The 18924-nt window shown below is 40.5% G+C and overlaps 1 protein-coding gene across 2 annotated transcripts in view; it reads right to left on the bottom strand.

The window, feature by feature from the left end:
* TRIO (trio Rho guanine nucleotide exchange factor) overlaps positions 1-18924 on the bottom strand; it is a 266591-nt gene that overhangs the window by 155784 nt on the left and 91883 nt on the right. For both annotated transcript variants that reach the window (XM_081322967.1, XM_081322968.1), the window contains exons 5-7: positions 15882-16394; positions 9026-9148; positions 4186-4377 (exon numbers count right to left, since the gene is read on the bottom strand). In XM_081322967.1, the coding sequence (XP_081179093.1) occupies positions 4186-4377; positions 9026-9148; positions 15882-16394 (828 nt within the window). The remainder of the gene's footprint in view (positions 1-4185; positions 4378-9025; positions 9149-15881; positions 16395-18924) is intronic.

Below are 18924 nucleotides of genomic sequence, written 5' to 3'. Positions count from 1 at the left end.
TATTTCCACTCTGGCTCCTCCCAAATATAAAAATGATTGCGTTTCAAAAAAGAATTACCAATTCATTTCACTATCCTCTGCAAAACAGAGCTGGTTGTTAAAAAGAAAACAAACACTTCAGTAATATGAGAATTCTTTGTTAGCTGTGGAGAGGCTTGGAAGAGGAAACAAACACATATGGAAACATTAAAACAATCTGAAGCCAAACCTCAATTCACATGCAAAAGAATTCCAAATGAATCCAAAGGAGTTCAGCTGCAATCTCTGGCACCAGAAAATCAGATCAAATCATTTGCTTCTATCATCCCCACCATCAATACTGTACACACTCAAGAGACACATTGCATTAATACAATAACTTGCAATTCATGGATTGTTTTCTTGTTTTGTGTAGAAAAAGTACACAATTAAATATCCAATCAAACAATTAATGAGGTTAATTCATTTAATCCAAACAGACTCCTCTACATTCTAGTTTTATTTCTCCTGGAACAGAAAATAGCCAAAGAAAAAAAAAATGCTTCTTTTCTTTTATATGGATACACATCCCACACAATTCAATGGCATTTTGAGGTATGAACCCACCTTCCGGTTTTAAGGCAGGTGAAGAGGAGGCATGTTTTCCTCAACAATTTCTTTACGGTTTATATGTGCCTCAGGGATACAAAGATGCTCAAAATGATAATATCTTTTAAGTTGGTGTTGACTCTTGGGGAGAGTAGAAAGTGCCTCCTTATCTTAATCTGGCAGAATGTTTATAAAAAAAACTCACCTCAGTGACAAAGCCAGCAGGAAGCAAATATGATTAGTAAATCAGTCACAAATGATACGAATGTACAGATGAAGTTGTACATACAGATGAAGTCATGTAGCCCATTATGTTATCATTTCAGATAGGGTTCTTGTCAATTTGAAGGGGGGGTACTAGAAATTAAATTTTCTATACACAATTTAGCATCTGTGGAATTCTTCGAATTTCAATAATCTCTCCATACTGTAATAGGGCAAACTTATCAACTCCCTGTAGCAAACCTAGAACATGCTACCTGAATTCATGACTTTTTGCATCACAACTCAGCTTTACTATTCTTATTTTTTCAAATCAGCAATCTACAGTTTTTGTGGCTGCATTACAACAGTCCTCAAGGCAAGAGACAGTGTGACCTGTTTAAAATGCCCAGATCAAAAACAGATCATTCACTAGTTTGAAAGAAATGTTCCCCAGCTGCATCACATTCATTTTAAGGCCCTTGATAATGAAATGTAATTTAAGTAGGTGGCAGTTATTTCATTCCAATATGAGAAAATCTAGGGGTGGTGGTGGTTGACACAAGCCTTTGAAAAGTATAATTTTCATTGGAAAACCTATCATAGAGCTGTTTGCTTAATGGAAGAAAAGACAATAATGTCAAAGGAGATTGTTATAAAGAACAGCAGAGCTGAATTCTCAACCATTAGAAAACCCCAACTCCAGTAGGGAGTTGATTTTTGTGTGTATGTATGTGTGTGTCTACTATATGATTAGCAGGAAGCAGGGCCCCTGGTTTGGGTGTTCAAAGTACGACTGAGATTCAATCAAGTTATGAGGGCAATGTTTCTCTGCTTAGTAATGAGGAACAGCAGCAGCCTAGAGGGAAATAATATGGGTGTGTCTTGTGTCATCAGCAAGCAAAGGAAGTCCCTAAGATTCCAAACTTTATTCTTTATTACCCAAAACCACTTATCAGAAAATCTTATCAAACTTTCAGTACAGTCCCTTCCTTCAGCACTGTGATAACTATGAACAATTGCTGAATGAATGGTCCTAACTGTTGTGATTCCTTGCCAGCCAGTGGATCTGGCAGCTGAGTCTGAGGAATCACATGAGGAGGAGGGGCCTGGAGCGACATTAAGCGTCAGAGGAAGGCTCTGAGGAGCTCCAAGACTTACAGTCTGACAAGAAGCCTGGCCCCTCTACTCGTGCTCAAGCTGAGACACAGCTGTGCTGGGAGTCTGAGTTGGACAATGATGAAGCACAGCTGGGAAATATCCAGGATGCAAGAAAAGAGAGTAGGACAGAGGAATCCAATGGGGCAGCTCCAAAGACAAAGGAGAAGGCATTAGGAAGCCATGCCTTGGCTGAATAATAAAAGGGAAGGTGTGGGAGGTGCTGGTTGCCAAAGGCAACCGTTTGTGTTGAGGACTAACTTTCTGTTAGTTTGTTTGCCTGGGACATTGACTGAGGTCTGTAAATAATAAAAGGGGTTGGTTTTTCTTGCAGTTCCTGCCTATTTGTTGGAAGAGGGGTTTCTCCTTATGAGCATAACAAGGACTCACGTAGGCTGGGACAGAACAGTAACTCAAGGACCTTCAGTATAAAAACAATATTGTTGAATGATGTTTATGTCATCTCAACAAATTATTATTAGCAGTTTCATCTTTGTGGGAATACTTTGGGAGAATTTTGAATATATTTTAGTGCACATATCAATCTTTAAGTCAATTTAAATGTCCCTGTTATGATGGGTAATGGATTTGTGAAAAGACACTTTTATCCAGTTTTGGGTAATGTACCCAGGTTTGGGTATCACTGTCCTAAGTGATACAAGTCCCAATGTGCTCTCCAATCTAGAAGGCACATACTAGGTGAGAAAGTTAGGCCTCTTTAATGTTGATTTATATTTAGTTCTATATTACATTTAGAAACTGCCCATCTCCCTCACAGAGCGAATCTGGGAAGTGCATACTCTTGGACTACAGTTCCCATCATTACTGGCCACAGAAATTGTGGCTAAAGAGAGCAGGCATCAGGAATCATATGATACTATATTTTCTGTATTTCTGGACAAGTGGAGCAAGAAACTGAAATAGTATTCCAATGATCAAAGAGAGTAGAGCTGAACCTTTGTCTTCCATTTCTCTCAATAAAAGTAGTTCAAACAGCACTGCTAACTGTAATAGAAACAATACTATAGATCACGAAGTTAAATTTATAAGTGAACACTATATAGCATTAAGAAAGTCACATCTAGTTATGGAAACAGGCCACTCAGGGGCTTGAGCTTAGCTTCTATGCCAGCTTCCCTCTAGATTAGGTTTTTAAGTCATTGGAAGCAACACATAACTTGCAACTCTTACATAACAAAACTAACAGCTAAGAACCAGAGTGAAACATTTGCCTTGGATTAAATATTTAACTTTGGTTTTAAATTCTAACACCTCCACTTTCCTAGAAATCCTTTATTACTTAATGAAAATGAATCTGCAGAAAGCACTTTTTGTTTCTGCCTTTTATTCATCCTCAGCTCATTTCTGAGGTCCTTTACAATATACGCCTTGAGCATGAACCTATGAATATTCATAGTTTACAGACCAATAATCCTTAAAGCAGGTACAGACAATTTTACCTCAAGCTTCCTTTTTCGGGCCTTTCCTTTAAAGACAAAAAAGATTCAGTAGACCCCGATTCCTTTTCCTTGTGTAATTTTTATAGGAGGAAGAAAATCAAGACGCGAGTTTCCTTGTTTCTTCCGGCAAAAATAAAGTGCAGTTTTGCAGTGCAGCAAAAACAACCACAATGATGGCTCTTTCTTGCTGCCTAAAGCAAGATCTAAGAGGGTGGGGATCCCAGATATAGCTGCATGTAACTTTAAGTGATTCATCAGCCATAAGGAGTCTTCTCTACTTTCAATGCCTCTGCAAGCAAAATATACAAGCTGGTCCCTTGATTCTAACCACAATGGGGAATATTTTGGCAGCCGGGGGCGGGGGGCATGTCTAACATTTATAGGAGAGCTGAGGGTCACAGCAGATGAACTGTTGATACCATGTAGGTAAGAACCATGCTTTTCCTCTCAATATTTAAGGGAACATTCATTTGTGTTTCTGAAAATCTGTTTAAGGGATTAGAAACGTAGTTTGCACATGGCTTCTATGGCTGGCCTATGTCTCAAAATGGCAGGAAAGTGCCACTTTCAACAACTGCAATCAGCAATTTAATAAAAGAATTCAGATGCTCTACAGCAGGGGTGTCAAATTGCCGACCCGCGGGCCAGCTGTGTCATGCTAAAACTGCGCCCACCCCATTGCCAGCAATGGGGAAAAAGTCGTGATACATCACCACACATCACGTAACGTCATAATTATAAAACTCAATCACACCTCAGAAAACCAACAGACATCCTTTGGCCTTGTGGAATGACTGACCTGCTCAGCCTTCTGGTGGAAAATAGCCGACATATCCAGCAAGGTGCTGCGTTCATCCAAGGCTGCAGCAAATGCCTTCCATTCCTGTTCCAACTGGTTGGCAATCTGCTTGATTTGTTGTGAAGCATAGTGACCAGACTCCACCAAACGATTGGCTACCGACATTATGCGATTTATATTCACGTACACATTCTATAAAAAAAAAGGAGGCAGACAAGATTACTGAGGGGACTAAAACTTGATGATCTGACTCAAAAACCAGCATCAGCCAAGATAAAAGCTTTCTGCTAATGTCCTAACAGTAGGCACTTTGCTTAAGGTCTACATCAAGAGAAATTCACCAGTCTTATTATTTAGGAAAAAAGTATACTTCCAGTATGCTGAATTGAAAACACAAAATATTGAGTTTTTGTTAACACTATTCTAAAACTAGGCTTCTCTTCACCATTGCTTATACTGATTATTGGAAGCTCCGACTCAACTATATCTACAGGGCTCTCAGTACCTTATCCCTGTTGTATATTTTTTACTATAGGCAAAATAAACCAAGGCAGGGAGAATAGGAATACAAAGGAACCCAGAGCTTAATATAAATCAGATTTTCTTGAAAACAAAAACAAAAAACCAAGATACCCTTGTTGGTGGGAGCTCTGCTACCCAATGCATAACGCTATGGACCAACCATATCAAAAATACTCCCCAATAGGAAAAAGATGAAGTCATGCTTTTTTACATGCATGACAAACATTAAGTGATGGCCCTGATTGGAATAGAATGGACAAGAAACTATTCAGTGCCAAGTAGAGGGAAAGTCATAAGAAAAATACCGTAAATTATCCTTCAATATGAGTCAGCTTTTCCTCTGTCACACTATGCATTGTTACTATATTTTGTGTGTAAGTCAATGGTATTTTGTTTTCATCTTCGACTTGTCAAATCATCTCAACTTACACTGGCTTATAACAACATACTAAAATGCACTATGTTTTTACCCAATGTAACACAATACAATATACCACAGTACTTTCCGAGAAAGAACGTTTTGCTGGAGGACGAGATGTGGTGACCAATAGCATTCTGATAAAGTGGTGCTTTGTAATTTGTGAGAATTTGTTTTCTGAATGAGCAAGCTCTCCCTTCCCAAAAAGGCAAAGAGAGCTTGCACATATTTTCAGACTATAACATTAATCATTAGGCTAAAAGATTGGGAAACCCTGAGCTACATTGGTCTAAGTTCTAACTGAAACCCAGGAAGCTATAACTGCCAAAAGCAGTTATCTGATGTGATACTACTAGCTTCATATCTTTTATTTTAAACGATTAGACACCTAACATGGTATATATGGCACTGATAGTTCAATCATAAGAAAACATAATTAACTGACTCTCCCCAAGTTTTAGGAGTCTCTACTGAATTCTGGAAAAGTAAAGAGAAGTGTCAAATGTTTGTGCCAATGCCATTTCCAACTCACTGCCACCTGTTTTAAGGAGCAGTAGAAAAACTGAGCTAGAAGGAAGCATACTAAGGTCCCGGTTGCCCACCGGGTGAGATTCAAGGTGCTGGTGATGACCTATAAAGCCCTAAATGGCTTGGGTCCGGGATATCTGAGGGAACACCTGCTGCCGGCATCAAGCTCCCTTCGTCCTGTGCGCTCCCACAGGGAGGGTCTTCTCAGGGTACCACCGGTAAAAGATTGCCGGCGAACAATACCCAGGGGGAAGGCCTTCTCTGTGGGTGCGCCTGCCCTTTGGAACCAGCTGCCCGTAGAGCTTAGGACTGCCCCTGACCTTCGTTCATTCCACCGGGACCTGAAGACCTGGCTCTTTGAGCTCTCTGGCCTGGTCTGAGCATATTAATTGGATTTTAACTGTTTTTTAACTGGGTTTTATTGCAAGGTCTATATAATCTTTTTAATTGATTTTAAGTTTTGTAATTGTTGTATTGTTCTTTTTAAAAAAACTTGTGAACCGCCCTGAGTCCTACGGGAGAAGGGCGGTATATAAAATAAATAAATACATACATACATACATACATACATACATACTGCATTTGGACTGATCTGAACACCTAATGTTAATAGAGCATCTTTTGTTTAAAATATTCTTTCAAGGTTGTATAAGAGGCATAAAAACTGCTGATTACAGGGTAATTTTAGAAAAAAAACCCAGAACTTCAGGTCTCAATGGGAGAGAGACTTCAAGAGAAGAAATGAATTTCAGACACTGGTCTTCCAGTTCAACTATATTCTTGACCTGACCTCATTTGCTTTCGAATTGGATGACAGATTTCACTTTCACCGAAGCACAAAATCAAGCTCGTCATTCTATAATCTGATTAAATAGGCATCTTTCCAATGCTAAGAGAATTATATATAGAAGCGTGATAATGGGAAAACCATTTTTTAAAAAAAATAAGTGTAAAGTTTTGCTTTCTTCAAAGTAGGCAATGGTTCTCCTGAAAGATCTACAGCTTTGAAAGGGATTCTCCTTCTTGTTTTATTTATTCAGCTGAGGGGAGCCTGCTTCAGTAAAATGAACCTGCTCTCCATAAATAAAGGCAGAGCTTTATCTAAATTAACAAGAAGAGAAAAACAAGTTCCAGAAAAGAGACACTATAGATTGTGTTGTCCGTTGGGACAGATGTGACTGATACATCTGTTAGGATCATATGAGTATTTAAAAAAAAATCTTAATTTAGATAAGTTTCTCTTTTTTCTCTAGAAAAGATTTAATTCCTTTTGAAGCCTCCCTTTCATAAGTGGCATATTGCAAACTGTCTGATTAGTAATGATCAATCTAAAGTCGAACACGACGTCATATCAATAAAGCTTTCAGGAAAATACAAAATTCTACTGAAGACTATAACTTTCACATTTTCTTCTTCAAAAAGAAATTCTGATGATGTTACCTAGTCAGATAATAAATTATCTGCAAGCAAAAAACAAAGAGGAGGAAGCACCAAGGAATCCAAAATTCAAGCTCAAGCTACCGTATTTTCCGGCGTATAAGACGACTTTTTAACCCATGAAAATCACCTCAAAAGTTGGGGGGTCGTCTTATACGCCCAGTCTTATACGCCAGAAAATCAGTGGGTGGCGTCTGGCGGGAGCCGGCAGGGCAGTCCTGCGCACGCGCGCACTCCCCGGCTGCTCCTTAGCAGCTGGGGAGTGCGCGCGTGTGCAGGACTGCCCTGCCGGCTCCCGCCCGACGCTCTTCCCTCTTGAGGCAGCATCGCTCCCCGGCTCCTAAGGAGTCCTCGGGGATGCTGCCTCAAGAGGGAAGAGCGTCGGACGGGAGCCGGCAGGGAAGTCCTGCACACGCGCGCGCACGCAAGACTTCCCTGCTGCCTCCCGTCCGACGCTCTTCCCTCTTGCGGCAGCAGCTGCCTCAAGAGGGAAGAGCGTCGGACGGGAGCCGGCAGGGAAGTCCTGCTCCCGTCTGATGCTGCGCTTCCGCCGGGCGGTGCTGGCCGAGACGAGCCAGCAGGCAGCCGCCGTGAGCGCGGCGCTGAGGGGCAGCGGCAGGACGGCCCAGCAACTGCAGGACGGCCAGCAGCCCCATGCGCAGCAGCAGCCGCCGGCTCAGCAACAGGTCCGAGCGCAGGAGCCGCACCGCCAGGCTGCCCAGGAAAAGCAGCCACACCGAGAGGCTGCACGCCCAGTCCAGCTCCATGAGGGGCAGGGCGGGAAGAGGGACTGGGAGCCCGGGCCGAGCACGCCTCGGCCGACAGTGAGAGGGAAGCGGCACATGAAAAAGAGGCTGCGGGCAGAGCTGCCCCGCCCTGCGCCGAATGGGAGAAGTTCAAGGCCTGGGGAGGGGGAAGCAGGAGGGGCGCCAGCTGTGGCGGGGTGGCAGCTGCCCTCCGGCGCTGCCTGCCGCCCGGGAAACACTGCACCTCGGGGGCCGGCAGAAGTGCGGGAGAAGCGGGAGGGCCGGCGGGGCCAGTCGGGCCTTCGCCTCCTGTGCGACGGACAGGGAGGGCAGGGCATGTAAGTATTTTCCGGCGTATAAGACAAAAAACCTTGAAAAACGTCTTAAAAGTAGGGGGTCGTCTTATACGCCGGGTCGTCTTATACGCCGGAAAATACGGTACATAAATTCAGTTCTGTTTTAAGTAAGGAAAACCCAAACAGACCTCTCGATAAGTAGCCCTAAGAAGTTCAAAACTGCCGTCAAAACAGGTCACATCCAAACTGCAGAAGTTCAAAACTGCTGTCAAAACAGGTCACATCCAAATTGTAGATCCAAGTGAAAGTAATGCCCAGGAGAAACAAGCCACAACTTAAAAGTTGAATAAATCCTAGCATTTGTTTTATTAATGCATTTCCATTTCAAAACCCCTTTTAAGAACTGTCAATTAAATGCTAGGTCCCTTCGGCCATTAGGCTTGAAATGTATTTTACTCTTCCTTTGGGAATTCTACGAGTTACCTATTCCCTTCCAAACTGTACAGCATCTGACTGTGTGTGTGTTTGTGACAGACAGACACACATCCACACACACTGTATAGTATTTTTAAATGTTACTTCAAGTTTTTGAACAGTAGTCTAGAAGTTTTATATATTTAGATGTGTGTAAGTGTATCTAACACACACACACACACACACACACACACAAATGATTTTTCCGTTAAGTCCTCCTTTCCGTTTGTAAGTTACCTAATCGAGCAAGCTATGTTCTTCTCAATCTCTCTTCTCTGCTATTTATTTACACTGGATTCTCCCCTGACTTTCCATTACCCTGCTTTCAGTGAGGATCAGAAAGCAAAGCTGTGCATTCTGATATTAAAAAGAACAAGGTGTATCAAACCCCCCGCGAAGTGCTCTTGCAAAATTCTTACCATACAGTTCATAGCAAAATGGTTGTGCTGTGTCTGAAGTTCCATAGCATGAGGGTGACTGGCTCCAATTTCTGTGTAGCTGTTCAAAAACAGCCCTTTATTGTGTGTGATCCAGTCAAACATCTAAAAAAAGCAAAAATTAATGTTCAGCATAGAAGTGCACAGAGGCTTAAAACATTTGCCCATTATCATATAAATGACTTACAATTTTAGCAAAGCTTCCTAATGATACAGAGCTGGTCAAGACAGTCATGTAAATAACCATTCAGGTAGCTAGTAACAATTGCCTTGAAACTAAAAGTTGGCTCTTTTAGTTTCTCAATATACCTCAAATATTAACCTAAAGATAAAAGGCTAGCTAGGCAAAAAGAAATTGATAAAAGTGATACATGCCATGACTCATTTTGAAAAGATGAAGTAAGTATAAAGGAGCGCTGCCCCAAAAGACACAATATCTGTCAAATGGAAAATTTGTTGAAACACCCACTGAAAAAATGCTTACTGATGTACCAATGAAACAAGATGAAATAATCAACCTGGGCCTTATATTCTACTTATTTGGTTGAAAATATGTTTATATACAGTATACTCTCCAAAATGTGTTTGGCTGATGTGGGCTCCCTCCAATGGATTAGGTAAGATTTCAAAAGATGAATAAACTGAAAAAGCAACTATTCAATGAAAATAGTCAACTTCATTTATAAGAACTTCATAAGAACTTGGCAGGATATACCAACAAGCATTAACAAATTGAAGAGCATTATCAACCAACATGATCATATTGATCACCTCCAACTTCAGCTCTATTTTGGACAGTTCAAAGTTTCTGAACTGTCTTCAAAATCAACCCCAAGCCTGTTGCCAGAGCAGATAACTGATGATATTCCTGTTTGGAAAGGATCCAAACTAGTACTTCACCCTAAGCAGACTACTGGCCATCAAAACCATCTATGACACTAGTGACAGTACTGGATCCAGGAATATCCTCAGTTCATTATTTTAAGAATAGTGCAATCCTTTTCAGAACAGGCCAAATGTGGTCCATTTGAGCAAAGGTGCCATTTGCCAAGCGCACTTCATTGTCTGGATAGAACTTCATTCACTGGGCTTCAACATTTCTATGCGGAGCCACTGATTTGGGATATTTACTGCTACACCAGTTTAGATGGAAAAGTGAGGTAAAGCTGCACATCAACTGTGCATTGTTAAACTAACCACACGACTTCAAATTATCTCCCCCAATGGCTTTCACACAGATATTAAATTGTATGGGCATAAAGCTGAGGACAATTGTGATCCTGCTGCCATGGAACGGCGGCGGGGGGTGGGGTATAAGACCACAGCACCACCTTCTGAGAATGTTTAGTCAACTAGGAGCGGAACTGGAAAAAAACAACAACAGTGCTTCTATCTCAGGCAGTTCCGGAAGATACTACATCAATGCTATTGAAAGCTGTTGAGATTTTGAAGATAATACACAAATCCCTGTTCTGTCAGAGAGAAATATACCCACAGGATGACCAAATTTGAAATGAATCTGAGAAAATCAACTTCGTGCAGGAGTGCTTGGAGTCGATCATCATCCACACACTTGAGTATCATATCTGAAAATAGGGGTAGGGTTGCTCATTTTTTCCTTATTCTCTACTCTGTGTCCACGTTAGATTTCTTCATTACTGGCCTGGTTCTTGCTTCTTTCAAAGGATCTGATCATTATCAGAGCCAATAATAAAATGTATTAATGACTTCTTCAATTCAACTGGCTACCCCCTTCTTACTAGGTGTAACAAATCAAGACAAACAAGTACAGTTGGTTTTCATTTAGTGACAAGTGGGACTGGAAACACAGCCATTAATTTGAAGTGCTCACCAAGTGAAACAGTGATTGTGCTTATGATTTTACTTCAGCTTTCCTTCCCCTTCCAGATCTGTGAAGGTCGTGAATGTGAGGAATGGTGGCAAAGTTACTTTTTCATCATCATTGTAACTGCAGATGGTTGCTGTTCACAGCAGTCACTAATAAGGACTATCTGTACACATAACTGGTTGAATTTCTCCATGAGCATAATCTTCATCTTCTGGCCTCAACAATAGTGGACTACATAGTGCTGTGGATACCTCTTCCAAAACATCTTCATTAATTATGAAATATCTGATGTGGCCACATTTACCAGATATATGCCACCCTTTACCATATTAGGCCATGGAGGATATAATCAATTCACTTTCAAGGTCAAAGTATTTAAAATGCTTCACAAATCAGAACAAACATCAAAAACACTTAAAAAATACAATGAATACAACTCCTTCCATGCCATAGAGTAAGCTCAGTAATGAATTCTCATACTACTCATTTAAATTTGTCATATGTTTCCTTCATTTGCTTCTTAGCCACTGTTCTACTTACTTTATGGTTGTCACTCCAAGATAACCAGGTAATTCTGGCAAGCTGAAGGAGATGGTGGCTGAAAGCGGAAGTGGGGGTGGGAGTAATTTATGATTTTTTTAATTAAAAAAAAATTATATGACCAGCCAACTCGTACACAGCTTACATCATTAAAATATCACAGTGTAAAAACCCATAATCCTCCCACCTGCCCTATTAACATACGGCAATGGGCCAAGTCACAGGGTTTCAACTCAAGTGCCTAACATAACTGGAAAACCATGAAAGCCACATTGCAATGGGGAAAAGACACTGATAATCTCAACGGAGCAGTCCGTCCATGACAGTGGAGTATCAACCCCACAGCCCAGATCAGCAGTTTCCTGTCCAACTGATGGTTTCCTCTGTATGTCAGGTCAATCACATTCTCGGATAGTTCCATTTGTTGTAATGATATCCATAAAATCCTGGGCTGCACTAGATTGACTAGCTTCAGCCCTTACATTGTGCTCCCCCAGGGCTATCACTTGGAAAAGCTCTGAGATCATACCATCTGTTCAGGGAAGGAGAGTGCTGGGCCAAAAGATAGGACTGAAAAAATCTCTCCATCTCCTCATCTCTCCAAGTGATTCCAGGAGCAAATAACTAAATTGTTGACCCTGAAGACACATTTTAACTGAGATGTTCAGAATTTCTAATTCTATAGTGTACGTTGGTTGAGAAGAAATGTCAACAATTAAATTCAGGCAGTTATAAAATATATGCCTTTTTAAAATCAATAACAAAGTGTAAGAAATGGAAACCCGAGATTAAATTAAAAGAAACCCTTGAAAATTCTCAGGCTACATTTCTATTAATATACTACAGGATATTTCACAGTCAGGTTTGTCCAAGATAGATTGAAAATTCTAATTTGAACTAAAATATTTCGGATATCGACTCATAATTTTGAACAAGATACTCCTATCCTAAATTTGATGTTGATATGTGCTCAACTAGATAGCTTTATTGCCTATATGTTTTAATTTACTGCAAGCTATACTTGAGATTTGAAAAGTGAGAGTGTCAATCAATGTGAAGTTTTGGCATGGCTATTTGGAATTTGTGGGATGAGAATTAAAACATCTAACTACAACTCATTTTTAAAAAGGTAGCTAATTAATACCCACTATTTAGTTTATTTGGTATAGGTCAGGGGTCAGCAACCTGAAACAGTGAAAGAGCCACTCGGAACCGGTTCCCTCACAAAAGGAAAAACTGGGAGACGCAAAAAATGTGTGCACATGCGCGTACATGGGCGCATGCGCAGAACAGGGTTTGACTGAAGAGTGGAGCCAAGGCGAGATATGCACCTACCCTTCATATTTGAATTGAGTGGTTGAACTTTTTTAGTCCCACTTTTTTTTTGGGGACTGCACATGGCAGAGGACTGGGAGCCGCAGGAGACGGCTGAAAGAGCCGCATGCGGCTCCGGAGCCGCGGGTTGCAGACCTGTGGTATAGGTGCACTTTAAAAGAGTCCTATAAAAATATCCAAATGACAATATCGCAGGGGTGGTGGTTCTCTTCTTTATAATCTTTTAAAGCTTTGATGGTTTAGCCATAATTCTTTGCTGGTACAATAAACAAACACAAATACTCTCCAATGCTATGTGCTTGAGTTGGAGTTCACCATCCAATTTGTCTGTCTTATCTCCCTAAATATAAGCAAAGTAATAAAGACAACCAAGATGCCCCAAACAGCTCTAAGAGTTTGAATGTAAATCTAAAGCCAGCTGCCCAGGTGCCTTTACTTTAATAGCAAAGATTAAGCAGGAAATCTCAGCAGATACAGATATCGTTTCAAAAGTACAAGTAAGTTAAAACTCTGTTGTAATCAAACACAGTTCAGTTTGAGCTATGGCATCTCCAAATGCCCAAATACAGAATTTCTTATGGAATAAATGTTCATGGACCAGTCTAGTTCATTATAATAATGATAATCAGACATAGGAAACCTGAAATATAAATACAATGGCACACATGTTTTTGCTTAGAATAAAATAGCGCAAAACCCAAACGTATGTTACATTCTAACAACATTCTTTTCACTCATTTAATTCTCCCAGGTACCCAGCTACAGAAGAAAAGCGTAAGGTTAGAATTTGTTCCAACTCATGTTTATCGTCTCCTGTTGTCACTGGCAAAAAGGATGAATCAATCATATATTTCCAGATGCTTCTTTCCAGCCCCTGCTGAATCTTAAATTTGGGGGAACATTTCCTGCATGTATGGGATGCTGGATCAATGTATTTTCCAAGCAGGAAATCTGTCCCCATGTTAGGATATAAATTAGGTAGAATCTATTCAGATCTTCTCAGCTATTCAATTGACTAAGAAAGCTTGCAAACCTTTAAACAGAGAATATCATATATTTTCTGAATATCTATAAAAATGAAATCCAAACAATGGAATATTAAGACAGGGACATACACAACATTCCAAGTCAAACTGTTTTCAAATTCAGAACGTCCTATTTCCTATTTATGCTTCAGGTATGAAGCATTTTTTAAAGATGTGAAACTGCTAGTTTCCAGCATTCTGGAAGTGTTCCTAGCTCAAAACAGAGTAGTTCACACTAATAGATGTCTCAAAATACTTGGAGTGACTGTTTCCAACTCCAGGCAAAGCACTTTGCATTTAAAAACTGGATACTTCAGATTCAAAAACATCCAATGTTTTTCATACTCTTTCCTCCAAATCCCTATTACTAGTTAATAGAGAAAGACCCTATTTTAGGGCTGAAATTAGAATAGCCTGAAAGACAGTGCAGCCTATGCCTTTTATTTGACTTCTACTTGTAGATGCTTTAAAAAGCTATTTCAACAGGAGATAGAGCCGTGGTGGCGAACGTATGGCACACCCACCCAATGGGCCACACCTACCCAATGGGCCATGCCCACCCGGCACCCGACGATACATAAGTGGGTTTTGGGTTGCAGTTTGGGCACTTGGTCTCTAAAAGGTTCGCCATCACTGCAATAGAGTATATAACTGTCTTGAGACTTTTGCAATATTTTAGCTGTTTAGATGAAAATATAAGGTTAAAAACTTGTTGGGTCTCCTGAAAAAGCCCTCTGTGAAAGAACTTTAGAGATGTTGGTTTTCAGCCCAGAAAAAAAAATGGCAGGGTCCCAAAAAAAGAACAAGCTACAGAAATAGTAGTGAATTGGTTATGATTTTATTGTGCTGTTTCTTCTCTGTTGGTTCTTAATTGCAAATCAGACTTGAAGCCAATCTTGGCTGAGAACAGCATGTACATATGTGTAAGGGTAATAAGATATCTCACTCAAATCCCAGTGTTATGATTAATTTGCCTAAATCATCAAATTAGCTAGGTTAAAGTGATTTATAATAACAATAAAAATAAATATTTTACTGCAGTATCTTATGCTTTTTCCTAGTCTTACTTTTTAAATATAGCGAGTTCCTACACCGTGATTTATTCTGAATTGTGCAAAAGATTGGTATCCCATTACCACCAATCAAGCACCTATCAGAATAAAAAAGGAGGGATAAAAATAAACATTTAATTAAAAAAATCCTGCCAGATTATAAAAAATTAAGGAATCTGAAAATTAGAGACCAGAGTTCCACCTACCTCTTTTTCTTTCTTTACGTATGAGTGCATGTATGTATGTCTCTCTATGTCTATGTGCGTATAATTTACTACTGCCTTCCTTAAATTGGTGTCGTCCAGTTGTACTAAAAGAATCCCATTTATCTGGTGGGCATCAGCTTGGAGAGGCTGCTAAAGAACAAGCTTAACAACTAATGGGGGCTCTGGCAACATCATAATTTGCTAGGAAAGCCACCTCTTCTTTCTGTGGCATTAATCATCACATACCTCCTATGCCTGAATGGCCAGGAGAACAGGTGAATCATAAAGTCTAGGTTTAAAAGGGAAAAATGCAGGCTGTTAAATGTCTGCTAAATATTCAGATTACCTTGCTAGGCCCCAAACATGGGACAAATCCTATTTCCTGTTTCAGCCCAACCCAGGGCCATCCACAGGCAGTGGTCACAATAGTGACAGCTCATATTTGTGTAATTTTTTTGAATTGCTAACAAAGAATTAAAGGGAGACTGATATGCATTTCAAACTTATTTGTTCTCATCAGTCAGCCATACCCTTCTGAGATTCGAACCTGGGCCGACTTAAAACAACTGCTTAAGACGCAGTCGGCCCAGGTTCGAATCTCTGAAGGGTATGGCTGACTGATGAGAACAAATAAGTTTGAAATGCATATCAGTCTCCCTTTAATTCTTTGTTAGCAATTCAAAAAATTTACACACACAAACACACACATACATACACACACACACACACACACACACATATATATATACACATATATATATACACACACACATACACACACACACACACGTCCCAATCACCTTAAAATAGCTCATAAAAGTTTACATTTACCTTCTCTGCATCCTGCTCAAAAAGCCTGAGCTGAAAGCATTGGTCTAATTTCAATTTCCGTACGTGCCACATCTGATGCAGATGCTGCCGTGTTGAGTGCAGCCGGTCCAACATAGTAGATACTTTCGGCAAGAGATTCTGAAGATCCACGTTTCCAGACCCGGAGTTCTTTTTGGGGAAAGTCTCGCTGCTCTGTATCCTCTGCAGTAGCTTTTGCCCTTCCAAGTCCAGGTCCTCAATAGGAGCTTTAATGACTTTTTTCTTCAATTGTGAATGCTCCTCTATCATACTCCTGGCTGCCTCCAAGTCCTGAGGCAAATCCTTTTTGGCCAATATATCCTGCAGCTCCTCCAACCTAGAGAGCATATGAGTGGCATTGCTAATATAATCCTCAAAGGCAACTCTGATTTCTATCCATTCTTCGTGGTTATATTCCAAACATCCATCAAATTCGTGAGTTAACTGAGAAGGGTCGACAACTTTGGTAAGGCCTTCCAGAGACACCATGTTTGTCTAAAAAAGCAAAGATTAATTGTTAGCTATGCGGCCTGGTATATTTAAGCACACAAATGTGCATACTAGGTGCTATTACAAATAACATATATGAAACATAATAAGAAGAACATGAAGTAACACCAGTTTTAATTGTTCTACTTATCACTCTATCTTTTCTTCCTCTACATGGGTTTCTTTCAACACGTTTCATAAATTGCTAATGGGGTATTAATTTAGACTAGGCAAGATCATGCCAAAGCACAATAATTCTAAAGCAGCCAGGTTTCCCAGTGCTATGGCCGAACCAAGATTTAATGAGATATTGCCTGGCTATAGACTTTTTTTTTAATCAAGCGGTCTCTTGGGCAAAAGATAAGGATCAGTTTCAGAGTCTGAGGACCAAAGTATAATATGAATATAAAGAGCTAACTCATTTGATCCCATCTTGCATTCATAGGTAGCTCTCAACTGAGAGCATACAAAAACAAACTCGGTTGATTACAGGTAATCATTGGTTCATGATAGGAACTGGAATCGGTATTTTCGACATTAAGTGATGTGGACATAAAGCATGAATTCATACAACTGCAATGCTTGGTGGTGGCAATCCCAGCCTTCCTCATTCCCATTGTTAAATGAGGATCTTGGGTTATTAAGCCAGTCCCACACAGTTCGCAAGAAGGCTGGCAGGCAAGCACGGTGAGGCTGGGAATGGCTGCTATCTAACAGGTGGGTGGGTGTGCGCATGCAGCTTGCAAGGCATGGCATGAGTGTGGCAGAGTTGGGGTGACTGCTGCCCAGTGGGTGTGAGCGACTTACTGGATGATTTGCAACCTTTCCTTGGCTTTCCCCATTGACTGGGCTGGTGGGAAGCCAGCAGGGAAGGTTGTAAATTCTGATCATCTGACTGGGGGATTCTGCAACCACTATAAAGGCAAGCCAGTTGGCAAGTATCTAGACTGGAATCACATGACTGTGGAGGTGCTGTGAGAGCCGGAAGTTCAATGACTGGTCATAAGCCTCCTTTTTCAGTGCCACTGTAAGTGTGAATGGCCACTGAATGGTCAGTAATCAGTGACTACTTATGTATATTTGTACGTATTTGCATAGTGGCATAAAGTCTAATGATGATGATGATACAAACATCCCCCTTCTGCAACTAACACAAATTAATGCCAAGTACTAAACTCATATCTGGAGTCAACTACAATTCCCAGTAGTCAAGGTTACAATTATAAATATTTAATTTTGCTTCCTGAAAAACTATAGATGAACCCTGACAGTTCTCTCTCGAGAGGGAGAACTGAGACCGCAGTGGACTGAATCCCCACTCATAATCTTACTAATTTCACGGATGAGACAAAGCTATCTCTTCTATTGATCTTAAAATCCAAGATGGTTCGCTAGTCATCTGCTCTTCTGGTGAATTTTAACACTACACCAGAACAAACATCTATACTGGTTTATACTCTTGAACGGGAAATAACTTTATGTATGATTGACTTGCGAGGCTGGTGTGTTGTGTGCAATTAGCTCACATGGTGTAACAAGATGGTGTATTTGTTTTGTCACTGTGAGTTATGGGGGGGAGCACGAAGGGAGGCTCAGCCAATCTCAATGTATACGTGGTTGTACTTTAACAATAAAGGTTCATTCATTCTATTTTATATTTCGTGATTGCTCCCCCATAGCTTGTATCACGCAATCAGCTATAATATGAACTAGGAAATCTCATTTCAATGTTCTCCTAAAAGTCAAAATCTAAAGCCAACATTTGGATTTATAATTCCATGCAAAGACAGCCAATATAGGAAGGTACAAAATAAAATAGTCTTAAGTGTCTATTCAGAATTCTAAATTCAGATTTACAAATTTCACTATTCTTGTTGCAAAAGCCCAAGAAATAAATTAATCCAAATTGGAGTTATCACAGAAGCAGGGAATAAGGCCATGCCAAGAAGCTCTTCTTCCAATATGAATATGCCAATTGGCCCTTCTCTCTGGAACCTTTATCTAATGAACAAATGTGCACAGGGAGAAGCATCTGTGTGCATTCACAACAGAGCACAGGATGTAATCTGGCTCAGCATTGTCTGGCCATTATATAAGGCCCCCACAAAGACAAGGAGATAAATCTTCTCTCTCTCTCTCTCTCTCTCTCTCTCTCTCTCTCTCTCTCTCTCTCTCTCTCCCTCCCTCCCTCCCTCCCTCCCTGGGTTTTCAGAGTGCACAAAATGGTGATGATGCAAACCAGCAGCTTATCAAAATATAGGTACTTCTGCTTCTGCTTCAAAGCTCTAGGCCCAAACAACAGTCACCACCACACTCCATCCTCAAGCAAGTAGTAAAGGAGAAGGCAGCCCTTCCTATAAAATTAGAAGAAAGTTCAGTACAAATATCCCAGTTCTCTTCTTACAGCCTCTGCTCTTTGAAAAAATATGTAGAAGCCTAACACTCTTCCCATTTCACAGCAGCAAATCCTCCCACACATCAAAAAAAGTGATGAGCTTCTCCTGCTAGTATGTCTTCTCCAAAGGGCAATTATTCA

The sequence above is a fragment of the Vipera berus genome (assembly GCF_964194415.1).
Source record: "Vipera berus genome assembly, chromosome: 3".
NCBI lineage: Eukaryota > Metazoa > Chordata > Lepidosauria > Squamata > Viperidae > Vipera > Vipera berus.
The sequence above is the reverse complement of the archived record's forward strand: the minus strand, read 5'-3'. Positions and strand labels throughout refer to the sequence as shown.